A 23,817-nucleotide genomic window follows, 5' to 3' on the forward strand; every position below is an offset into this window, starting at 1 on the left:
AATTTTGATTATATTTTTTAATATATATATATTTCAGATTTTAGATTCTTCCCTATATCAATTATCATCTAATGTAAATTCTTAAACCAAATTTATATAATATAAAATATGAAATAACATATTGGGTGAAAATAATATCAAATCAAAATAAATTTAATATAGTTTAAAATCTGAACAATCAAATGTCTTCTTCATAATGAAAATAATAAATTTATGAAATCACAACTACTAAGCACGAAGTGTATGAAAGAAAATAAAGATAAAAAAGCGCCTATTGACTATCCTCAGCTAGGTATTCACATTCATCATGATTATCAACATCATCACAATTCTTGATTTGTTCCTCAAGTTTAGGTGTAGGCTTAACACTAGAGGAGCAAGTAGGGGTATGCATGCCCGCTACTACTTGAGCCATCAATTGCGCTAATTGCTCTTTCATAATAATCATCTCTTGCTCTTGAGTATGCATCCGGTCATTATAGGTTTGTATACACTTTCTGGTCTCTTGTTGTTCCATAGTGAGTTGCTCATTCTTGGTGACTAAATTGGTGATCAGCTCTCTTATACGATCATACTCAGATGCTGACACTCCTTCACATGAGTTGGTAGAAATCTTTGAGGCCTTGTATCTCCCTGCCTCTGATCCCAAATTGTTAATGCGACCTTTCCTATTCATACCACCCGCAGCTTGCACATAGAATTGGTTATCAGATTGGCGGGTGACCAAGTCTTCCCCATTCTCTATAGCATTGTCCTGATCACTTTTCTGCTTCATGAACTCTTCCTGAAATCATACAAGTTACATTAATAATCAAACAATTTATGTTTCAATTCTAAATAAACTAAACACTTTTAAGTATGAAGAACACACAACATTTGCCCTTGCATTTGTTGAAATCCATGATGAGCAGTCTGATTTAAATGTTTGAGTCCTCTTATTTTTTTCCCAGCATAATGATTTTGGATCTGATTCAAGGTCTTCCCTCTGCAAAACAATAAATCAGGTCAATCAAAAATGGAAATGGTAAATGATAGTTTGTAATTTTTCAAGCTTCAAGGTGAAATTATTTACCCTTCTCTTCTCGTACTCGATTTTTGGAATAGATCCTCCCATATGCGTAGGTCCATCATAACATGCTCTATTATCCTTGTTCCTCTGGGTCTTCATCTGCCAATTTGGAAAGTCCCATTTCTCATGCAATTGTGCTGAATTTTTTCTGTCAATCCAATCCTGTTTCCCAAGGTCGTTTCGGAGCCTGTGCATGTCACATGTCAATAAATTTGAAGCTTTTTCGTGAAAACTCTTCCTCATTTGATCTTCATCTTGTGGCAGACATTTATGTTTTTCCTGCATTTACCAATCATTCAAGATTGAGTATATGATACAATTTACCATATTGTGGAAAATAATTTGTACGTACCTGAAACTGTCGATACCATTCCTTCTTCACATCCTCAGGAACTTGCGAATATGTTTTCCAGGCTCCACTATAGTTATGCAATATTATTGAGGCTATGTCATGCATCGCAGATGCAGGGTCAAACCTTTGAGAATAATTTCAAATATCTTAGTAATTAATTTACACAGGATAAACAAATTATAACATAAACTGCAAAAATATTAAATGCTTACGCTTTTCCTCCCGATTCCGGAAGTATCCACATCTTCCCATCAACATCTATGCTCCCCCATCGTGGAAGCTCTAGTCCAAGTGTATGTGTGGGAGCTGTAGCTGAAGAATCTCCACCATTTGTTGGATGGAGTGATGGGCTAACCTGCAAGGGAACCACCTCAATATAGTTTAAAACTATTAATATTCCAAACTAATAGAAATAACTACTTTCAAGTGGATTCTTTCATGTGAAAAAATAGTCATATGATCATGTTATTTGATTACAACCACTCGTTGATGATTAGATAAAAGAAAAAATATATATAATTTTTAAATTAGTGATTATGATCAAATAACATGACCAAATGGCTATTTTTTCACCTGAGAGGATTCACTCCTACTTTTAATACTAACATGAAATTATAGTGGACGAACCTGATATGCATGCGTCGATGAAACCAAGGACTCATGTGTAGGGATGTAAAACTTGGAGCATGACAAATTAGGATGTGTCATAGTACTTTGTGATGAAGGAAAGTAGTCTTTACCTCCCCCTCGGGCTCTGCCCCTACCCCTATTCATGCCTCTATAGGCACCCCTTTTGAAAGTGGTTCCCCTACTTGGGATACCTTTACCAAGGATACCTGCACCTATACCATATGATGATGACATCTACATACAAAAGGTTGTAATAATAAATTAAATATATATTCTAGGGTAGTAGAAAAAAGCAACATACAATGAAAAATTTATGTATTTTAATGAGTAATGTAATTAAGGTTTATGACAAATTGAACACATTCACTATATGTGTAAATTATGTAATTTAATGAATTGACAAATATTCCTTGACTCAAAGAAGCAAAGAGAAAATATTTTTTCTGACTTGCACAAGAAGACTAGAATGTTGTTTTCGATCTCTCATAACTTATCTTCCTTTAACTCAATTGCACATGTTTCTCTAAATGAGAGGCTGAATTTGTGAACACCATATATTCTCCCTTTTTTATTTGACTTGTCATTTGTCTTAAAAAATAATATAATAGTAAATAAGAAAAGACAAAAGCACAAATAAAAACGTAAAGGAGAGGAAAAAAATATTTCTTGACACCTAACCAAATCTACCATTATAATATAATTTTTAAGTCTTTTTTTTTTAACATGAAACAAAAAAGGGTTCCAAATACCAAACTCAACCTATAACCTACAAATACAACCCATGACCTAACTCATTAATCGATAACCCTAATTATTCCCAAGAACCCTAGCCACGACACTTCATCCCCCTTAGCCACACTATAAGAGAAAAGGAACTATATGCACAAGTTGTCACCACTACGAGGAAGCGCTCCACTACAACATACTTAGATGCAAGGTAATGCCCCTACTAGCTAGTTCAATTTTCTCATGGATAATAGAATAGAACTAAAATGGAAAACATGCAAGGAATAAAGATAGAATAAAGAATCCATGCATGAAAATGGAAACTATATTTGGTCTGCATAAGCAACCACCCTACAACGCATCAAATAACATAATTCTTCTTATAGTCTATTGAACAATGAGGGGAAATTTTTCTTCTTTATTCCTCTATAAAGGTTAATTAATTGAATGCAAGATTTCATCGCAAAGTGATTGTGTACATGTTCAAGTAATGTGCTATCATCAGGATTTTAAAATTAATTTTTGGACTCCTATTTGTCTTCATCATGATGCCTTTGTTTGAAGTGCCTTGGATAGGTTCCTAAACAAACTCATGATGTGTACACTTCATAATTGATAGATTGGTACTTTTTTCCTAGCAACAACTATGATTGAGTGATGAATATGTTCTACATAAGTTTTTGATTGCGTACCTTGAGTTTATGCTCGGGGTTTGTGAATCCTATTCAATCATCAAACATGCAAACTAAAGACATCGATACCTACACTAATTTTTTATTAAGAAGCCTAAACGATAAAGGAAAAATTGAAAATCATGAAAGCAATAGAATGAGAATTTGTTAGCCTATTTAATACATAAAGACATGGATAACATTTATTATTGTAATTAACATGATACACTTAAAATCGTTAATACAATAATGAATTTTTTATTATTGCTCATCATGCAAATTTTTATTCTTCGTAATTCATGGCAATAATATTTATTATTTTATAAATATTGAATCACATATATTCTAAAAAGATATACACATTTAAAGGTGGAGTGCAAATGAAAGTTAATTTACAAAAGAATAACAATATAGAAATAAAAAATATATATATACAATCAATTATTTTTTAAATTTATGGGTTTTTTTTTTAGGAGAATGTTGTCTTTGTTTTGATATTGTGTTAATTGTGTATGTCCATGTTGTGCTGAAATCATTATTATTATTATAAAATAGATGAAAAGAGAGAGTAAATTATTTTTTAATTAGTTCAATAAAATATTCATCAATGTAACAATCTACAATGTTGATTGTATAACTCGTCACCCTCAAGTGTTATTTGTAAAAGTCTTTATAATGACAAACTATCTTAAATTTAGTGCAGTGTAAATTTATTTTTGAAATGAAATTATTTTCCATATCCTTCAAAATTCAAACACCTTTCATAATTTTCCACAAATTTATTGTAATTTTTTTGAAATCATGCAATGATCTGCAACAATGATTATATGATTGTTATCCTTAAATGATGTATAATTCCTACAAGTTTATTTTTAGCTTTTCTATCTTAAATATTGAACAACAATGAGGTCAATTTAACAAAATTAAATTATTTGAGAATGCATGTAATTATCCAACCAACAATTATTTTCTAAAGAAGATTGTTTCTTTGAGTTCCTTTGTTAGATTAGGAATAATATTAAAATGGGATTTCCGTCATCAAGACCTAATTAAATTTTTGCAATTTGTTTTTCACAATAAATTATTAATCATTTTATTCACTTTCATTTTTATTTCATTTTAAGGGAAATTTTGTCAATTTGTTTTATTGTAAATTATTTTTTGTTCTATTTTTAATTTAATTTAAGAAAATAACATAAATTAAATTTTACAATTTACTTTTAATTTTAAATCAAAGTTGCATAATTAATTAAAATTAATTATTTATAATCAAATATATTAAGAATGTAACGTGACTTTATTCTCTACTACTGAAAGCATTTTTGCAATCTCGAACCTTGATCTAAATTCTTAGAAGACCTATTTGCAAAATAAAAGTATAATTTTCTAATTTAAATAAAGTTTGTGATGATGCTGTTTAAGTTTTGATAAACAAAATTTTTGTCGTTTTAAATTATGACTCCACTAACAATGATTGGAGAGACGTACATGTTGTTTCTACATATTAGCTTTATTCATTTTATTTTGCTATTTTTGCAAATATTTTCCTTTCATTTTTTATTTAGTTTATTATTTATATATTTGTTATTCCCCAGTTCAAAATATATATTATATATTATGGGTCTAGATATGTCTTTTAAATTGCACTTCTAAAGGTGGCTAGCTACCATCTGAATTTGACTTTTTGATCTTAGAAATATCTAATCCCTAGACTTGAACTTGTCGAACAAAATGCGTATACTTGTTTTTCCCTCTTTGTTGATCTTCATTCATTTAATTGTCATTTCATTGCAACCCCCTTGCTATATCATTTATTCCTGTCTCATATATATCGTCTATAATGTTATTTCATTTTATTGTTCTTATTGTAGATATCTTCCATGTCATTCATCTAGTATGTTTCCATCATGCATTATATTTTTTTCACTTTGGGATACGAATAACTTTTCATTGTTCTTGGCGTAAACATTTTCTTGGTAAACCTCTTGGGATGCGATAAATTATGACGATGACCATGCATTACAACTAGGTCATTCATGTAGTACAAAATCTCGAGAGGCATCAATTAGGCTATATTTTCCCTTTTAACAATTTCTCTTTCGGGCTCAAAATTATTAGTAGTTAGAAGCATTAACAATGTATTTGATAGCAAGAGATTGAAAGGACAAAGCACACTAGCTAGTAAGGCCTCTGTTGCGAAATCGGCAAGTATACCGTTCGTTTCAAGTAATAAAGTGATACGTAAAGTATCGTTCTCACGAGAATTAATGCACCAAGTACTAGTTTAATTATTTCCCTTAAGTTGGAAAATAAAATTGATTTTGGTTGTGAAAGTAATTGATGGTTGGAATTTTAAAACAGAAATTTAAAAACAATAATATTTAAAAAAACATGCAAGAAAATCAAGAATGCCAAGAATATCAAGAAAATATGAAATTGATTGGAAATTGTAAAAAAGACTGTAGCCAGGATGCACTTCACCTCCGATCCTCCCTTATATTCCTATATTGTATTTTATAATTAATTAATTCGTTTGTTCAGACAATTCATTATTTCCCTATAAAATAGTTGAACCCTAATGTCTTAGTGATTTCAACCCTTTAACCCAATCAGAATTCTAATGTCTTAGTAATCTCTCTTGAATTAAGCATTAAGCAAATGAATTATGAGTCTGCAATATATGTAAGCCTATGTCTAGATCATACACAAATTGTTATTCTACTGTTGTCCAGATTAAAACCCCAATATAACTATTGTGAATTCTAACCCTCGAAGCCCTATAATTTAGAGTGATCAGTTCTAAATAGGATATGAAAAATTAAACCAGGTAGAATATAACAAACAAACTAATTAAATTATAAAAACAATATAGGAAATATAAAGGATTCACATTGGGTCCGTGATCCCAACTACATAAACAAATTAGCCAGACATGTTCATGTCTGACTTAAACAAATTAAAATAAAAAGAATTCATAAAAGAAAAAGAAAAGAATAAGAATAATCCTGATCTCCAGTGTGAGTCTCCAAGAATTCTCTCCAGCCAAAGATTATTTGTCTCTGAGGTCTGAGTCTCTATTTATAGAGTTTATGCCTTGCTTAGAAATTTTGATCAAATCTTCATCATATATATCTTGATCAAATCTTCATTATATATCTTGGTTCAATCTTTCTGATACAATGCTGAGATAAGTTGAAGATTTTCCTACAAAAATATAATAAAATCAGTGACAAGATATCTGATTGAGATTTATCAATCTAATATCAATTATAGCCTTTTTATCCAAGATTTATCAAGATTCTTTCTTTTTTGGCTTAAAATCATATATATGCTGGAGGCATATCAGCCTCCTATGCCAAGTCAACTTTAAGATTGCTAATGTTCCTAATACAATATTTATTGTGGTGAAGATTCTCCCTTAGATTTTCTCTAACCATATTTATTATCTTGTGAGTTGCATTCCCTTTAAATAAGTGTCAGTCATATCTCTTATTACCAAGTACATGCATTGAATCCCCTTAATCGAAACCAACATGTTTTTGTAAATTCTTTTACATTTTGTTTTATATATTTGTTATCTTTCTATATTCTCTGAAAAATTTAGGCAAGATTTGCATATAGCACAAGGAAAGGAGAAACTAATCAAACTTGAGTTAGCAAGACCAAATCTTGTAATAGAATAAAGGTAAACAACCAAGCATTAAAGAGCATAAAAAGGTAAATAAAAGAAGTAAAAGAGAGAATGAATAAAATGTTGAACCCTAAAGGCTATAAAGGTGAAAGGACTTCAGCTTTGATGATAACAAAGCAAATAAAAGTTCAACATGCAAGCAAAACTTGGAAACATTGCAATAAGTCCCAAATGGTGATAGAAGAACAAAGCAACATGCAAAAAGCAAGGGATGGCTCAAAAGAGCAAAGTCAACTTTCAAGCCAAAGCTTTCAATGCTAGTTGTAATGCATGGTCATCGTCATAATTTATCGATGGTGTGAGCGAGACGGTGTGAAGGCTAGCAGAGCATTGACAGAGGTAAAATTAGGGTTAGGGGAAAACCGGCTGTGGGAATTAGGGGAAATGAGTGGGTTAGGAGGGACCCCAAGAATAGAATGGGCCTGGGCTTGGGTAGGCATAATATTGGGCTTTGATATTTTAGGCTTATAGCCAAGGGGATACCTGTGAAGCTTAAAGCATTTTTCACGGGTATGGCCAGATAGGTTACAGTAGGTGCAAATGGGACGTCAACGACGTTGCGTGGTGGCTGCCACCGACGGAGGGGATGTGAGGGTGGTGATAGAGTTTAAGATAAGAGAATCCAGAATGGCAGGGGCAGGCAAGGAGACCGATAATTGGCGTTGACGTTCTTCCTCAAGTATCAGAGAGAAAACCTTGGCAAGTGATGGTAGTGGGTCAAGCAGCAAAACCTGAGCTCGTGAAGGGGAAAAAGAATCATTGAGCCCAATGAGAAATTGGAGAACATGATCTTGTTCCCTATTAGCTGTGATGTGACGAAGGGCACCGCATGTGCAAGAAGGAAGTGGAGCGTAGTCATGTAGCTCATCCCATAGGGATTTGAGCCTGGTGTAGTAACCATTAACGTCAATGGAACCTTGACAAAGAGAAGAAATCTGTTATTTGAGTTGAAAAATTCGAGGTCCATTGGCTTGGGAATATCTAGTTTTCAAATCAGACCAAACGTCATAAGCGTTTGAAATATATAAAGACTGTCAGCAATGTCCTTTGAAACAGAATTTAGAATCCAAGAGATGACCATGGAATTGCAACGATTCCAAACAGAGAACAGTAGATCAGAGGAAGGGGGTCGAGGAATAGAACCATCCACAAAGACTAATTTATTTTTAGCAGTCAAAGCAAGGATCATGGCGCGATGCCATGAGTTGAAGTTGGAACCCGAAAGAAGATGAGGAACCAAAATCAAACCAGGATGGTCACTGTTGTGTAGAAATTATGGACTGCTGGAATCGTCCATGGAGGTGGAGTTGCCAGAAGCAAAGGTACCAGAAAGGTCAGATGTGGGTGGGCGGTTGTTGTTGCCACGAGCCATGGAAATGGGCAAAGGCTACAAAGAATCATCTGATACCATATTAATTATGAAGGAAACAGAATATTCATCTTTGATTGATTGATCGAAAAGTACAATAAGGCTGGATATATATATCAGCCTGAAAGGAAAATAACTAACGTAAAAAAGGAACTTGCACATGATCTAACGGAATGTGCTAAGGCCTAACAAAAAAAAAATAACAATAGGAAAATAACAGCATAACAAACTTGACAGCAAGGCAAAGAAAATAAAACTTATATGCTAATAAAAAATATTGTAATCATTAAAATTGAAATGTAAATCTTTTTTTTTTAAAAGCAACAATTTAATATTTTAGCATTCAATTTTTTTTTTTAATTTTTAACATCTATGAGATATAATACTTTTATTTTAAATTTTTAAATATGAGATCATATAACGATGGTGCAAACACTGCTATTTTAAAATATTAGATTACGTATAAACAATCTTATTATTGAAAAGATTTATTTTTAAATTTTGAAATATTTTTCAAATATAGAAATTTTTTAAACTGTCATTCATATTTTTTCAGTTTTTTCGTATTTATTGATTGGTAAAAGTGAGAAAAATCACAGTTAACCGTCACCAAATTTAGTGGCAACTTTGCTCATGTTGATCAAAATCACTGCTATTGCACATCTATAATAGCGGCAAATGTAGTGGGGATTTGACAATTATCCACTCCTAAATACCACTTATAGTTGCTACAAAACATTCACCATATTTATTGGAATGAATATGGTACACAAAAATATAAAAAAAATCATGTTATAAATTTGATATGGAGAGTTGAATTTATCTGTCTCAATCAGATTAATCGATTAATCAATGAACTTATGAAAACATTTTGAAAAGAAAAAATATATAAGGAAGAAATGTGGTATATTTCAAAGCCAAAATATATCGGTCATAATTTTTGTTGAATATTTACCGAAATAATTACTATAACTATAAATGAAAAATTACTTGCAGATATTAAATTTAAATTTATTTTAAAAATATACATGCATTATATTTATAATTTATGGACAAATATATCCTCCCTATGATATTTAACATGATCACATTATGTGAGAGGAACCTAATTATTCATGAATAAATCGATACTGATAATTTTATCGTTGTCCATCTACATGTTTTTTTTTCTCCCATCTCTCATTACTATTAATGTTCCCATGAATAAATAGAATTATTACACATAACATGATCATGCTAAATAAAACATCAAAGAATTTCCTCTTTCATACAGATAATTTTAAACTTTTGAATGTATTAACTGAACTAATTAGAGCCGGACGAAGTTATTTTAATTGCTGTTGTATTTTTCTTTAGTAAATAATTGTTGTCGTATTTGGCTTTTGGCTACATTAGTGGAACTTGCTATACGTGTCATGCGGGGTTCAAATATATATTTAAAAATGAAATTATAGGCACCATATAGCACCTCCAAATAATAATTATACAACTTTTTAAATCAAAATAATTCTTGTTGATGATAACTATAAGCAAAGAGTGATAAAGATAACTGAGATTAGATTAAATAAAGGATATGTTATTTTATCTATTTTTTTTGTTATCTTTGTTAATTATTTTTCAATATAGTTAAAACAGAATCTCAATACAAGAGAGAAGTAATAAAAATAGTTAAAAGTTTGATTTAATAATATTGAAAAACAATTGGCAAAGGTAGATAGAAAAAAAATAGGTAGAATAATTTATCGAATAATTTATCTTTAAATAAATTATATGAAACAATTCTTGTCTTTTTTTGACCGAAAAGGACTATATGATGATTTGTTAAGAGTGAATAGATTCTTCCAGTGCCTGGGGACAACGAATAGATTCACCAAGCTTTGTTGTCGAGACCTACATAATGCGGCTATAAATTAATAACAAATGCTTAATGAGTATGACGTAAGTAATTGGTGAGTGCAAAATCTAATGTTAAAAGCATGGCCCTCTCATGTTTTAAAAGGATATTGTCAACGGGTGTGCAATAGACTATAGTGCAGATGCATGTACTTTCTATAGCATTCGGGGGTTACAGTACCAGCATATATTCCAATTTGTAGATATAATATTATTTTGATTTTCAAAATTTTTTATTGAATAATATAATTATATATTGTCAATATTATTACTAACGATATTAAATAATTTTATAAGCTACTATACCTAACGATTTAATACTTCATATTTTTTAATTGATTGTGAACTACATTACATGTTGATGCTCGTTATTGATGATCTGTACTTTATTAGTATAGTACATAATGATTTTTTTTTAATCTTTTAAATCTTTGGTTTTTTTTCCTGACAAATGAGACATAGTTGTTTTCTACAAGTATACGAGACTAATCATTCAGGGGGCGTTTGGTTGAAGAAATTTTTTTTGAATACTAGGAAAATGTAATTACTAGAAAAATGGTTGAAAAGTGAGTTTGGTAGAAAAATGTAAAAAAAGTTGTTTGGTTGACCGAAATATTACCAGAGAAATTTATTTAAATTTGCAAAATCTATGTTCGGGAGAAACTTCGCACCTGTGTTTTCACTTCCCCGGTTGTCTCAAAATACCACATCTCAAGTGGTATTCTGTAATAGAACACAAAAGTCATTTTTTCATCTATCCTATTTGCCTAGTATTTTTTTCAAAAACCTGAACCAAACGTGATATTTTCCAATATCCACTTACACTTTCCAATCAATCCCAAAATAAATTCTCTACCAAACACTACCTCAAGCACTGTTTTAGATTATTAAAATGATATAAGTCACAAATTCCGTTATACTAAGTATCATTCCCATGCATTCTGTAAGTCCGTAATATACATTTTATATTTTTATTTTAAATTTAATTATGAAATTCAAAAAAATAAAATAAAATTGTTATGGACCCATAAAATGGGCCCATTAAGTGGTAAGCCCAACAAGAGGCAATCTAAGATACTGATTGATATTAACAAAGGATAGATATCCATCAAGAATACTAATCCTAATACGACAACATAGCAAACATGTTTGGGCCCTCACCAGAGGCACCAAAGGCCCATCCACACTACCCACAGGTAACCTCTATAAATACAAGGTAAACCCTAAAGGTACGGTTCGCTCTCTCTTACTGTTATGTTGTCACTGTGCACACACACACACCCCATTGGCTAACACCGTTATAGTATTATGTACACAGTGATCTGCTTGACTCAAGGGTATCTCATTCATAGATACCTTGGAGAGGGCACTAGATCCAAGATTAAGGCACCAGCCTATTGGGTTGGACATCTGTGTCTCAAGGACAGAACATTGGCGCCGTTTGTGGGGACCCATCTTCATTGAATTGGAAGTCCCCACTAACCTGACAAAGGATGGCAATCCAGACAAGGAGTAGTAGCCAGCAGCCACCCCGGAACTAGAATCAACCGTTGGATCCGATCCTGGAAAAGGTAAATCAGCCTCAGAACCAGATCGGAAACAACGTGGACTATGACCATGTCCAGGTTAAGGATGACGTCTCAGACACCGCGTCTACTCCAGCGCGTCGAGATAGGGGGCTGATGCGATTATGGCTCCAATAAGGAACAACCCTTCCTAGCACCCAGGAGATCTTGCTGCGCGTATTGCCCAATCAGCCGATCCGGATACTCGGTTGGCTAACAACGCATTTGCTGCGATCATGGAGCGGATTGTAGAATTGGAAACTCATAATAACCTGCAACGACAGCAGGACTTTCGGGCGATACGGGAGGAAAGCAATAGGAGAATGCGAGACCTGGAACATCGCTTAACACAGCTGACTGGACTGGGGGCAACAGAAACTGAAGGCCAGCCTGCCAATGGCCGAGAAGGAACTCGAAACCTAATCCTGCCAAACCGGGTTCCTGAAGTGGAAAATCAAGAAAGGCCCAACCCGGCGAACGCAGCAAACCCGGACTCAAGGAACCGGGCTGCCGAGGGCCAAAATGCTCGAAACCATCTGGCACAGGCCAATGGCCAGGAAGACTGGAATATGACTCATCATGACCAGAATGCTCAGATCGTCCGAGGACGTGTGGAATCCGGCGGATACAGAAGGAAGTACAGTAAGGGGCAGTACAACAACAGCCCTTTTACTGGTGAAATACTGAACGCTCCCTTCCCGGAGGACTTCGACTCGACACGTCTGCCAAAGTACGATGGGAGTCAAGATCCACAAGTCCATATAGACGCTTTTGACACGGACACGTATATCCGAGGAATTGACGAACCCCTCATATCTCGGATATTCGCCATAACCCTTACTGGGGAAGCACAGGCGTGGTTTTCAACTCTTCCTGCTAATTCCATAGGATCATTCGAGGAATTCAGACAGAAATTCCTCTTAAACTTTGCAACCAGCAAAAAGCATCCCAAATCCGAGTTCGCTCTCAGAAAGATACGACAGCAACCCAGAGAAACCCTCCAGAAATATCTTAATCGGTTCAAAGATGTTGCATTGCAGGTTCCCGGGTTGCAAGAGAATGTTCACGTACACCTCATTGTGGCTGGTTTGGATTGTGCTTCCAGGCTAGCCAAGTCGGTCTACAAGGACCTGGTGAGGATGTTGGAGGAATTCAGAACTCGTTCGAAAAAATATCTCTAACTGGAGCAAATGTAGATTGCAAATGCGCAATCTAAAGAGGGCAAAAGAGTTAGCCCGAGAAGGAGGAGCCCGACCCCAAAGGGGAAAGAACGGGTGGACAATAAGAAAAAAGACCCACGCGCCAGAGTCCCGGACATGAGGGATCGGGTTGGAAGATATGACAAGTATACACCGTTGAATGCGTCGCGCTCTCAAATCTGGAGGGAAGTATCAATTACGGAAATGAAGAAGGTGGACAGACCCCAGCCTATATTTGACAGAGAAGGTTTGGACAATTCCAAATACTGTGCCTTCCATGATGGGTCGGGCCACACAACTGATCAATGCTGGGATCTCCGAGATGCGGTGGAGAAATTTGTGAGAGATGGACGATTGCGTCAATGCGTGATCAAAACCCAAGGGTCCAAAAACAAAAAAAGAAAGTCGGGAAACAGAAAGAGAAGTAAAAGTCCAGTTCCTGAAAAGAAGAACAAGGATGAAAGGGACCGCAAAGATGATCCTAACTTCAACGAGTTCCCGGAAGCAGAATTTGATTACAACGTAATCAGTGGAGCCCTTGGAGGAGGGGGTGACACTATAAGCGCAAGAAGGAAGTACTTGAAGGAGGTCCTTTCAATTCGGGACCGTCCTAAATTCAAGGAAGACCCAAGCAAACCAGATCCTCATTTGCTGTATTTTATAAAGGAGGACATGCATGGCGTGTTGCCGGGGCAAGTTGACGGATTAGTCATCGCTGGAACCCTGGTAAACTGCCGAGTTAAGATCTTTGTTGATGCAGGGAGTAGTGTCGACATCATACTATGAGACGCTTTCAAAAAGATGAACCTGGATGAGGAGGACCTCAAACCTTGCAAAACAACCTCGATAGCTTTTAATGGAGAGCATACACCTCCTAAAGGCTATATAGATCTCCGGTTGACCTTGGGAACCAAAGAAGCGTTCAAATCAAAACGGGTGAGATTTATAGTGGCCGACTTCCCATCAGAATATAACATAATTCTCGGAAGGCCAACTATACACTAGTGTGACATGTTGGTATCCACGAAGCATCAAAAGATAAAAATGTTAAGCAGTAAGGGTGAAATAATTACTGTTTGTGGAGATCAAAAAGAGTCTAGAGGATGCTATTTCGATACCGTCAAAGATAATGAGAATGGACATACAGGTCCACCCGAATTCATGCAGGGGATAAACAAGGCAAGAACACAACCCAACACCATTCCAGGAAGCCCGTCAATGTGGTTGAGTTCGATATGAGAGAAGAAATAATACCGAGACCCGAACCTGATGGAGAGCTAGAAAACCTCACATTGAGAGAAGAACCCGGTCTAGATTATGAAATCCGGGTACAGTTAAGAATACCGGTAAAGACTACAGTGCAATTAAACAACTGTTAGTGAATTTGTGATCGACTAATCAAATTTTTAAGTTATGAACATGATAAATAGACAAAATTAATGTTAAGTATTTAAAGTTAGAGTCTTGGGGGTTCCCAGGTAAATATTTGACAACAGTTCAGATAAAAAATTACATCGGGTCTCACTAGAGGACAAAGTGCCACTAAAGTGACATTGCACCCCTAATTAGGGCAGCATCCCTTCCATCCCCATTCAGCAACCTGCCGCCTCATTCCTCTCTCTTTCTCTAAAATCCAAAATTCAAACTTTTCTCTCACTTCTCTTTAGAATTTCTCCTCCAAAATCTTTCTAAATCACCAAATCTCTTTCACCAAACTTGCTCCCCTCACTCTCCTCTTCACAACCATACCATTTTCATGGTGTGAAGCAAATTTTCGTGTCCCTCTCACCCAAGAACAGCCACAGTTTTTGAAGCTCCAAGAGCCATGGAATTGTGTTCTTAAGTTCTCTTAAAGAACAACACTTGTGTGCTTGGTTCTCTTGAGTTCTAGTGTAAGTTTCTAAACTTTTCTTGAAAAACCTCATCTTTCTCTCTTGTGTTCTTGAGCTCTAAATGTTGAGCATATTTTTGAAGGTGTGTTCTTGTTTAAAGAAGCATCCTTGTTGGTAAAAAGTGAAGCTTGGAGCTAAAGGTGTGAGCTTGAAGAAGTAAGCACTACTTTGGGAAAAAATGACCCAAAATCCTTCCTCTCTTCTTGTGCATCTCAATTTTGTATGTGGGTAGGGAGAATAATGTTGAAAAAATTTTAAAGTAAGGGTTTTGATGATTGTTCTTGAGTGTGTGTGAGTTTTGAACCAAGAAATGGTTGGTTTGATGTGTAAAGGTGCAACCTTTGGATCTTTGTGTGGATTTCATGGAAAAGGATGAACTTGAACCCTAAAAGAGACACATGAAGGTTCGGCCATTTCATGGAGAACTAGGGTCTGATGACTAAAAAATGTTAAGAGGTTGTTAAGTGTGGAAAAATCCTAAGAGGAACTAAGAAAGATTAATTAAGTGGGTTATCTCTAAGTGAAACCTACTAATCTTGATTAACGATGGCTAAAAACTCTAATAAACATAAATAATCAAATCTGCCCCCTTTGGTATAAGGTGGATTAGTTATGTGAAAAATAAGGAAATCATGGATCAATGGATTAATTAAGTGTATGGACTAATTAACTAAAGAAAGGACAAAGAAATAAGCTTAAAAATCCTAATTTGCACACTAAGCAATTCGGCCATGTGGGTTTAAAGTGGGGTCACTATTTTAAAATTAATAATAATACCTAATTAGGACACTAAGCTAGTGGTTAAGTGAGGTGGACTATGCATAATACACTAATTAAATATTAAACCCTAAAACTTGACCTAATTAGGGTTTAGGAACACTAATCATGCAATTAGTGAACTTGAGGTACTATGACATAATATGACTAAGTGGGATTTCATAATGTGACCTAATAATAGAAAAATCCAAAAATTAAAGTGACTTAGAGTTGCTAACAAAAGATAATTAGGATTTGATAATTAAACATACTTGGGGTTAAATGACCAATTTTTAGGCTACCTTTGAGAGAGCATATCTCCCTCCATAGAGGCCCAATAGGGATTTTTCATATATCACTTGAAGCTTGAGATGTTAGCTATGTGGTGTCAAAATTTGGTACCATTTGAAGATGTGTAGCATTCTGTAGGTATGATTAAGTGGAGACTGCCATGTGCAGGGGCTGTACATGGCTGCATCTTTCACGAATTGTTTCTCCCTGATTTCGTACTTAAATTAGGCTCATAATATGTCAAATTAAAGCTGAAGATGTCTAGTTTTCTGTATAAAAAGTTTAGAGATATTAGTATAGTAGATTTTCCAGAATTGCAGAAATGGTGAGGGATGTTTAGGGCTCTGTTTGGAGTTGGCATGCAACTTTGCTTGTCCAACTTCAAACGGTAATAACCGGAGCTAAAAAACTCCAAATGAGACATGTGATACCTTGTTGGGAAGGTAATTGAGTATAAATTAACATACCAAAATATGAGAATATTATAATAACTGGGTTACGCACAGTGACTAGAAAACATAAACATGTACAGTTATAGGAAAATCGTAAAAGTGATATTTAGGCTAAGTGGGCTTATGGGAATCCCTTAGAAACTTATAATAATTATATATATGGCTTGGATGAATTGAAAATAATCTAAGTTACCTTAGTGATCCTAGAGTGTGATTCTAAGATTATGCAAGGTGCTTAAACTACGTGGTTGATTGTGTAATAAGTGAACACTTCATAATACACTAAAAACAGGTAATTAAGTAATAAATGGTCTAGACTTGTAATGAGCATATTATTGGCATGTAAGAATGAAATGTGGAATCATTAAGTGATTGAGTACTAATGATGTAAATGATTCTTGCTCTAGGTTTTCCTAGAGAACTTGGCACTTGAGGGTTTATTGGAGCATACGTGTTTTACTGTTGGAGTTGGACTTCTGATAAGCTCACTGAGATAATGCATATGTGGTATAATGCATATGTGCATTCATTCACATTCATATAGATGTTATATGATTCTTGATGTTAAGATGATGCACTAATGATATATGTTATGAGAATCCTGGCCAGTGATCATGGTATGTAGGCTACCTATGACTTGACTCTGGGAGCTTTTTCATACTGAGGTTGTGTTGTCTGTATATGGCTTGACCCTGGAGTCACACATGTGTAACCGTCTATGGCTTTGACCCTGGGGTTACACAAGGATGATATGATGATGCTATGTTTATGTTGTATGCCTGTATTATATGCTTTGTATCTGACTTGTCATACAAGAAGTGGGCTCAGAGGATTAGAGGATCCTCTATGAACCTTGAGCTTAATGAGATGTGTTATCTCACCCCTTTTGGGAACATCATTTCATGTACCCAGAGTAGTGGTGATGCTTCTAAGGGCAAGGCCCCCGCCTTGGAGTAGTGGATGACGATGCTGATTTATTTTATTATGATTCGACTTTATGATGGCATGTATAATTATTAACATGCTTAATTATCTTATGTGGAGATTATATTATGTATTTATTTAGGCTCATGACTGTAGTATTAGATCCATGGATTAGTTACTGATGCTTAGACGTTTTGGAAATTAGTATAGACTTGATGTATGTATTCAGTTATTTGGGCATGGAGCCATTATTTATGTATTGACGCATTGAGGGGATTGCAGTCCGTGCGGGACTTGCAAGCTTTCTGTTTGATTATTGTATCTATCAGGTTATTGTATGTGTGGAACCATGTTCCCAATTATCTGAAATACAGTCGTTATGCTGTCCGTGAGACTCCGTTAGGAATGACACTTGAGGTCATATCTGGATGGTCAACGGCCACTAGTGATGGCCGATGGTTTTAATTAGTAGACTTAGATGTTAATGACACGCTAGTGCAATATATCAGATGAACGCTTTGAAAATGTTTTAGAAAAAAATTTAGAAAAAATTTACTCGTATTTTTATAAGACGTTTTATTATATTTTTAAGATAAAGTCTTCCGCTGTGTATGCTAAATATCATGTATGTTAACAATCGGAGTACTACGGGGTGTTACATACCCTACTTAGTTATGTATATTATTTTATATTCATACAAATTGATTTGGAAATTGGAAGCTTATTTCCTATATTTATAGTTTGATTTCATATGCTTATTATTTTGATAAAGTCGTAGTTGTTGATATATATATATATATATATATAATATATATATATATATATATATATATATATATATATATATATATATAATATGGGTCATGATCATTTTACACCAGTGTAAGTTACACTCTTAAGCTTGATCGTTGATCCCACTTATATCTAATGGTTCTAATTTTTTAGTAATATGAGCTATTGGATACACGTGGAACAATGATTAAGGTTGAGTATAAGACTTCTAACGCTTACACCGATATAAGAATATCTTGCCTCATATATATATATGAGGAAGGATCCTTTGACACCAGTATCAAATTTCAAATTTGACACCTCATCTGATAGCCATTAGATCAAAAAATATCAACGACTCTGATTTGTAAGCATATGATACCATTGATATTTTTTGATGTAATGGCTATCAGATGAGGTGTCAAATTTGAAAATTGACACTAGTGGCAAATGATCCTACCTCATATATATATATATATATATATATATATATATATATATATATATATATATATATATATATATATATATATATATATATAGTAAGGTTATACTTACAACTTTTTTTTACACCGTTGATTTCCGCCAATCAACGGTTATCATTTATTGTGAATTAATAATTAATTAATGAGTTTAATTTGCGAAAATCATAACCGTTGATTGACGGAAATCAACGGTGTTAAGATATGGTTGTAAGAGGTTGTAAAAAAAAAGTTGTGAGTATAACATTCCTCATATATATATATATATATATGAATAGTTATATTGCCCACCTTTTTATCATCATTAGATTGTATTTAATTCAACGGTTGAAATAGATAGAAACAAAATGTGTAATTAGTTGAAAAAAATAAATTTAATCTAATGGTAATAAAAATATAGTAAAGGTAGGAAGATTAAATAGCTAGGCTTTTATATATATATATATATATATATATATATATATATATATATATATATATTATTTTAAAGTTTCATAAATATATTTTTATATTTGTCCAAGTTTCGTTTGTTATAGTTTTCGTTATTTGTTGACTGTTGTTCATTGGATTGCATTACAATTAACCTATATTGTGATGGTTAATTGTGATTATATATTTTTAGATAAAGACAAGAAGACGCCTCCAAGTTCACTTATTTGATTTGATTGAACAAATCTTATTGCTTCCTAATTATGAGTTCGACACTTAATTTGTATACAAAAATGTTTAAGTAGTTATCAGTTATGTTGTATAGAATATAGATGATCCATTATTTTTACAAACATGTTGTAAATTTAAAAACCTTTTTTATATTATGATTAGAACTATTAATTTTAAATACATTGTTGTGCTAGTTTGGGTAGCCAGATTGATTTAATAATAATTCGTGCGTCATTTATGACTCAAAATTTAGATGTGATAGAATTAACAGATTCTACACTTTTTTATTTATTTTTTCATAAATGATTATAAATATTAGATATTCAGTTTGATGAATTTAAGAATAAATTTAAAACATTTTAAAATTTTAAAATAAAAAATTTGAAAGGAGAAAAATTGTGCAATTTTTAATTCATAGAAGTAGGTAGGGTTGCAAAACGGGCTAACCCGACCCAACCCGCTTTCAACCCGAAAAAAACGAGTTGGGTTAGGGTTGACTCGAAAAATAAACGAGCCAGAAAACTCAACCTAACCCGACCCGAGTCGGGTTAGGGTTAGCTTGCGGGTTGACTCGAAAAAATAAAAAATAAAATAAAATTTCATGATGTTACATTCTGAATTTTTTCACTAAATTATTAATTCATTCAATACAAAGACATTATACAGATAAACCATAGAAAATTCCTTTTGCATTTGGGCTTGGACTTATTGGCAGTTGGCACCACATTCACACTGTCACACATACTATAAAAAGGTCCTTAATGCACAATTTTGGACTTATTGGCAGCTGCAGGGTATTTTTGTTTGGGTATTTAGAATTGAGATTTTAGGTTTTAGCATTCCACTTTACCTTCATTAATTTTTATACTTTTATATTAAAAAAGAAATCATAACCCGCGAGCCAACCCGTTTGACCCGTGAGTTGACTCGATTTTTTTGAGCTGAAACGAGTCGGGCTTACTCAAGTTACTAACTCATTTTCACTAACTCAACCTAGCTCATTTTAATCGGGTTACGATGGGTTGGCTTATTTTTGCCAAGCCTAGAAGTAGGAGAGTTAGTTTACTTATACGTTATAAATATAAACAAATTAAAATTGTAAAATAGGTATAAAAAAATAAAGTTACCAAAGCAGTTAAACAGAGAAATCCCATTTAACAAGTAAAATAGATTTTTAGTCTTATGATTATATTAATTATTATGTACAACTATAATGATGGCAAAAGTTAAAATACAACCATGGCACTTAAAGTCTAAAATACATGAATTTTTTTGAAATTTAAACAATATTTACTTGAAATGAACATTTTACTTCTTTGATCCTTCTAAAATATTCCATTCCAAACATATCCTTAAAAATATGTTACTGAATCAAGAGAGCGATGGATCGTATAGATCATTTGAAATCTAGGAGAGGGTGCAAACTATAAGATTGGTTAGTTCAGGCCAAGCAATGAGGCTCGGATCTCACAGATCTGTACAGTCCTTTTCCATTATTTATTCTTTTGGAAATTGAGAAATTGCTTCAATCATCTACCCCAACCAATGTACGTTGTCGATCAGGAGTTGGTTAAATGGATTAAATTTGTGTTTTTGCACAAGTTTTCATATGCTCAATTTTCTAGGTTTGGTTAATGTTGCGGAAAGCATACTACTCGTACAAGTAATAAAGAGTGAGTAAAATTATCGTTCCTACGAGGATTAAGTATATTAATTATTATTCTCATTATTCCCCTTAAGTTTGGCAAATCATAGTGATTTAAAGAGTGATTTCCAATTACGAAGATTAAATAAAAGACAATGACAATTAAAATAAACTTTAGATAAGGACTGAGATAAGTAAAAACTGGATTTTTAATATCAATGACGAAATTGTAGCTAGGATTTTACTTCATCTCCGATCCTCCTTAAGTGAATTAATTCAATTTATTAATATTTATCTCAATTAATTCAAACAATTCATCATCCAAAATTTAATTGATTAAATCCTAATTTCTTAGTTCTTTAACCCTTTAACCCAATTAGAATCCAAATGTCTTATAAATTCCTTTCAGATTAAGCTTTAAGCGCGATAAATTATAAAGTTTGCAATTCCTACAAATCTATGTCTAGATCATATAAGAATTGATGTTTACCCCTGTCGAGACAAATATTCCAATATGCCTATTGTAAATCTTAACCCTTTTTATTCCTATATGCGTGATCAATTCATAAAAGAATTTTAACATGAAATTCAAGATAATTTATTAATAAAAGAATTAACCCAAAAATAAGGATTCGCATCGGATCCATCAAGGAAGCACGTACACTTGTAAAAACAGGGAGAGTCGTGTCCGACACGCTCCGACACGGCGACACGCTCCGACACGGTGTCGGACACGCGGTCAACTTTTTTCCTACACGTTGACCATTCCGACACGCGAATTTGACCGTGTCCGACACGGTCAAATGACATTTTCGTAATTTTTTTTAATTTTTTTTTTTAAATTTTTTTTAAAAAAAAAATTAAAATATATTAATAAAGCTTCCACCTGATCATATCAATTTATTTTTTTGTCTTTTTTCTCCTTAAGTAGATAAGAGATCATCTCAGCATCATTGTTGTCAATTCCTATCACGCTCTTGTTGTATCTCATTCTCTCTGATCTCTCTCTAATATGATTTGATCTCTCTATCTGATATTATATTGATGTGCGTCTAGAATATGATGTTTTCTAACTTGAAAGAAGCAAGGAATTAATCATAAATGAGTGAAAATAGTCATTAAATGCAAGAAATATTGATTATTCCTTCTCAATCATGTTCTCACTCAAGTTATATGTTTAAATAGCAGGAAACACCGCAAAAAGGAGCAAAAACGGAGAAACCAAATTTCCCGCTGGCGCACGACGCGCGGAGGTTGGCGCACGGAGCGCCAAACTGGCGCACAGGGCGCGGTACTTGGCGCACGGGGCGCCAAATCGACGATTTGCTTCTGTTTCGGTCGCGCACGAAGCGCGGGATGTGGCGCACGACGCTCCAACCTGGCGCCCGGAGCGCGGGAGTTGGCGCACGAAGCGCGGGACTGGCGCACGAAGCGCGGGACTGGCGCACGGCACTCCAGAGTGGCGCCCGGGGCGCCGTTTACAGATTCAGCTTCTGTTTCTCCCAAGTTTGGGGCGCCAGGCTTGGCGCCCCGTGCGCGGGCGATATATTTTTAAGTGCGAATCAGCTAAAATAAGGCCCAATTGGAGTGCAAAGGGAAATAGGTTTTCCCAAAACCTAATAAAAGGATCAAAAACATAAGAAGAAGGAACTTTTGGGAGAATCAAGAGGAGAAAAACAACAAAGAGAGCAGAGATTCCTTGGAGCTTCTCGGAGATTCAAGGATTCGATCGATCAAGACGGAAGATCTTCATCTTCCCTTTCTCTTCTAGGTTTTAAATGCTACTTTATTTTATTGTTATTTTGTCAGACATGAACATGTCTGGCTAGTTTCATCATTGTGGTAAGGGTCACAACCCTTGATGTGAACCCCTTGTACCTTGGTTGAAATTTATGTTTATCTATTTTAATTGCATTTATCTTTTCTTGTTCTTCATTCTATAATTCTATTGTAACTGATCAATCTAGTAGGGTTGCGAGGGTTAGGGTTTACGACAGGGATGTTGGAATTCTAATTCCTGACAAAGAATAAGATAACTGTTCATGTACGCACTAGGGATAGGCTACATGAACAGCGAACGTTAAAGGTTCATTGATTCTAAGGGTTAACTCGAAAAGGGATTTCTAAGGGATTAGGATTCTAATAGAGTTAACAAGGTTAAAGTCACTAAGGGATTAGGGCTTAACTACTCATATAAAAGATGATGAATTGTTCGATCAATTGAATAGGTAAATGTAAACGTAATCCAAGTTGCAAGGTGGGGATCGGAAAGGTGTTTGTTTCTCTTACCGCAATATTTTCTCAAATATTTTCCCAATCCTTAATCTTTTGTTCTTGCATTCTGAAAACACTTTTGGAATCATTTACATTTTTACTTTAATTATTTTAGTTTGTTTCATGAACTACAATCATTCTCAACCTATTTTGATTAATCCAACAAGAGAGGAATAATTATAACAACTTAGGTGCCTCAATCCTCGTGGAGACGATACTCTACTCACTCTTTATTACTTGGTACGATCGGTGCACTTGCCGATATTACGCATCATATATTTCTCTCTCATCCCAGTTATTATTTTTTTTATTAAAGCTTCTATCATTATAACGTGTTGATGGGTATTATTAATTTAGTTTCAATTTTTTGTTAAATTATTAAATATTAAATGAAATATACACTATATAAATTAAAAATATTATTTAATATTAAAACGTGTCCCAACGTGTCGAAATTCATAATTTTTTAGGATTGACGTGTCGGAGTGTCGTGTCGTGTCGTGTC

At 33.9% G+C, this 23,817-nt stretch overlaps 2 protein-coding genes across 2 annotated transcripts; one reads left to right on the plus strand and one right to left on the minus strand.

Moving 5' to 3' along the window:
- Nucleotides 1-271: 271 nt before the first annotated feature.
- On the minus strand, nt 272-2,285 carry LOC133306502 (uncharacterized). Its single transcript, XM_061506829.1, has 6 exons — nt 2,049-2,285; nt 1,634-1,776; nt 1,422-1,545; nt 1,073-1,348; nt 872-985; nt 272-784 (listed from the first exon to the last, which is right to left on the minus strand). The coding sequence occupies exons 1-6, from the start codon at nt 2,283-2,285 to the stop codon at nt 272-274; spliced, it is 1,407 nt and encodes a 468-aa protein (XP_061362813.1).
- Nucleotides 2,286-13,282: 10,997 nt separating this feature from the next.
- Nucleotides 13,283-13,951, plus strand: LOC133306503 (uncharacterized). Its single transcript, XM_061506830.1, has one exon. The coding sequence runs from the start codon at nt 13,283-13,285 to the stop codon at nt 13,949-13,951; it is 669 nt and encodes a 222-aa protein (XP_061362814.1).
- The last annotated feature ends 9,866 nt before the right edge of the window (nt 13,952-23,817 follow it).

Source organism: Gastrolobium bilobum, unplaced genomic scaffold (genome assembly GCF_033153095.1).
Source record: "Gastrolobium bilobum isolate Gb01-03AN ecotype WA unplaced genomic scaffold, APGP_CSIRO_Gbil_v1 utg9844, whole genome shotgun sequence".
Taxonomy (NCBI): Eukaryota; Viridiplantae; Streptophyta; class Magnoliopsida; order Fabales; family Fabaceae; genus Gastrolobium; species Gastrolobium bilobum.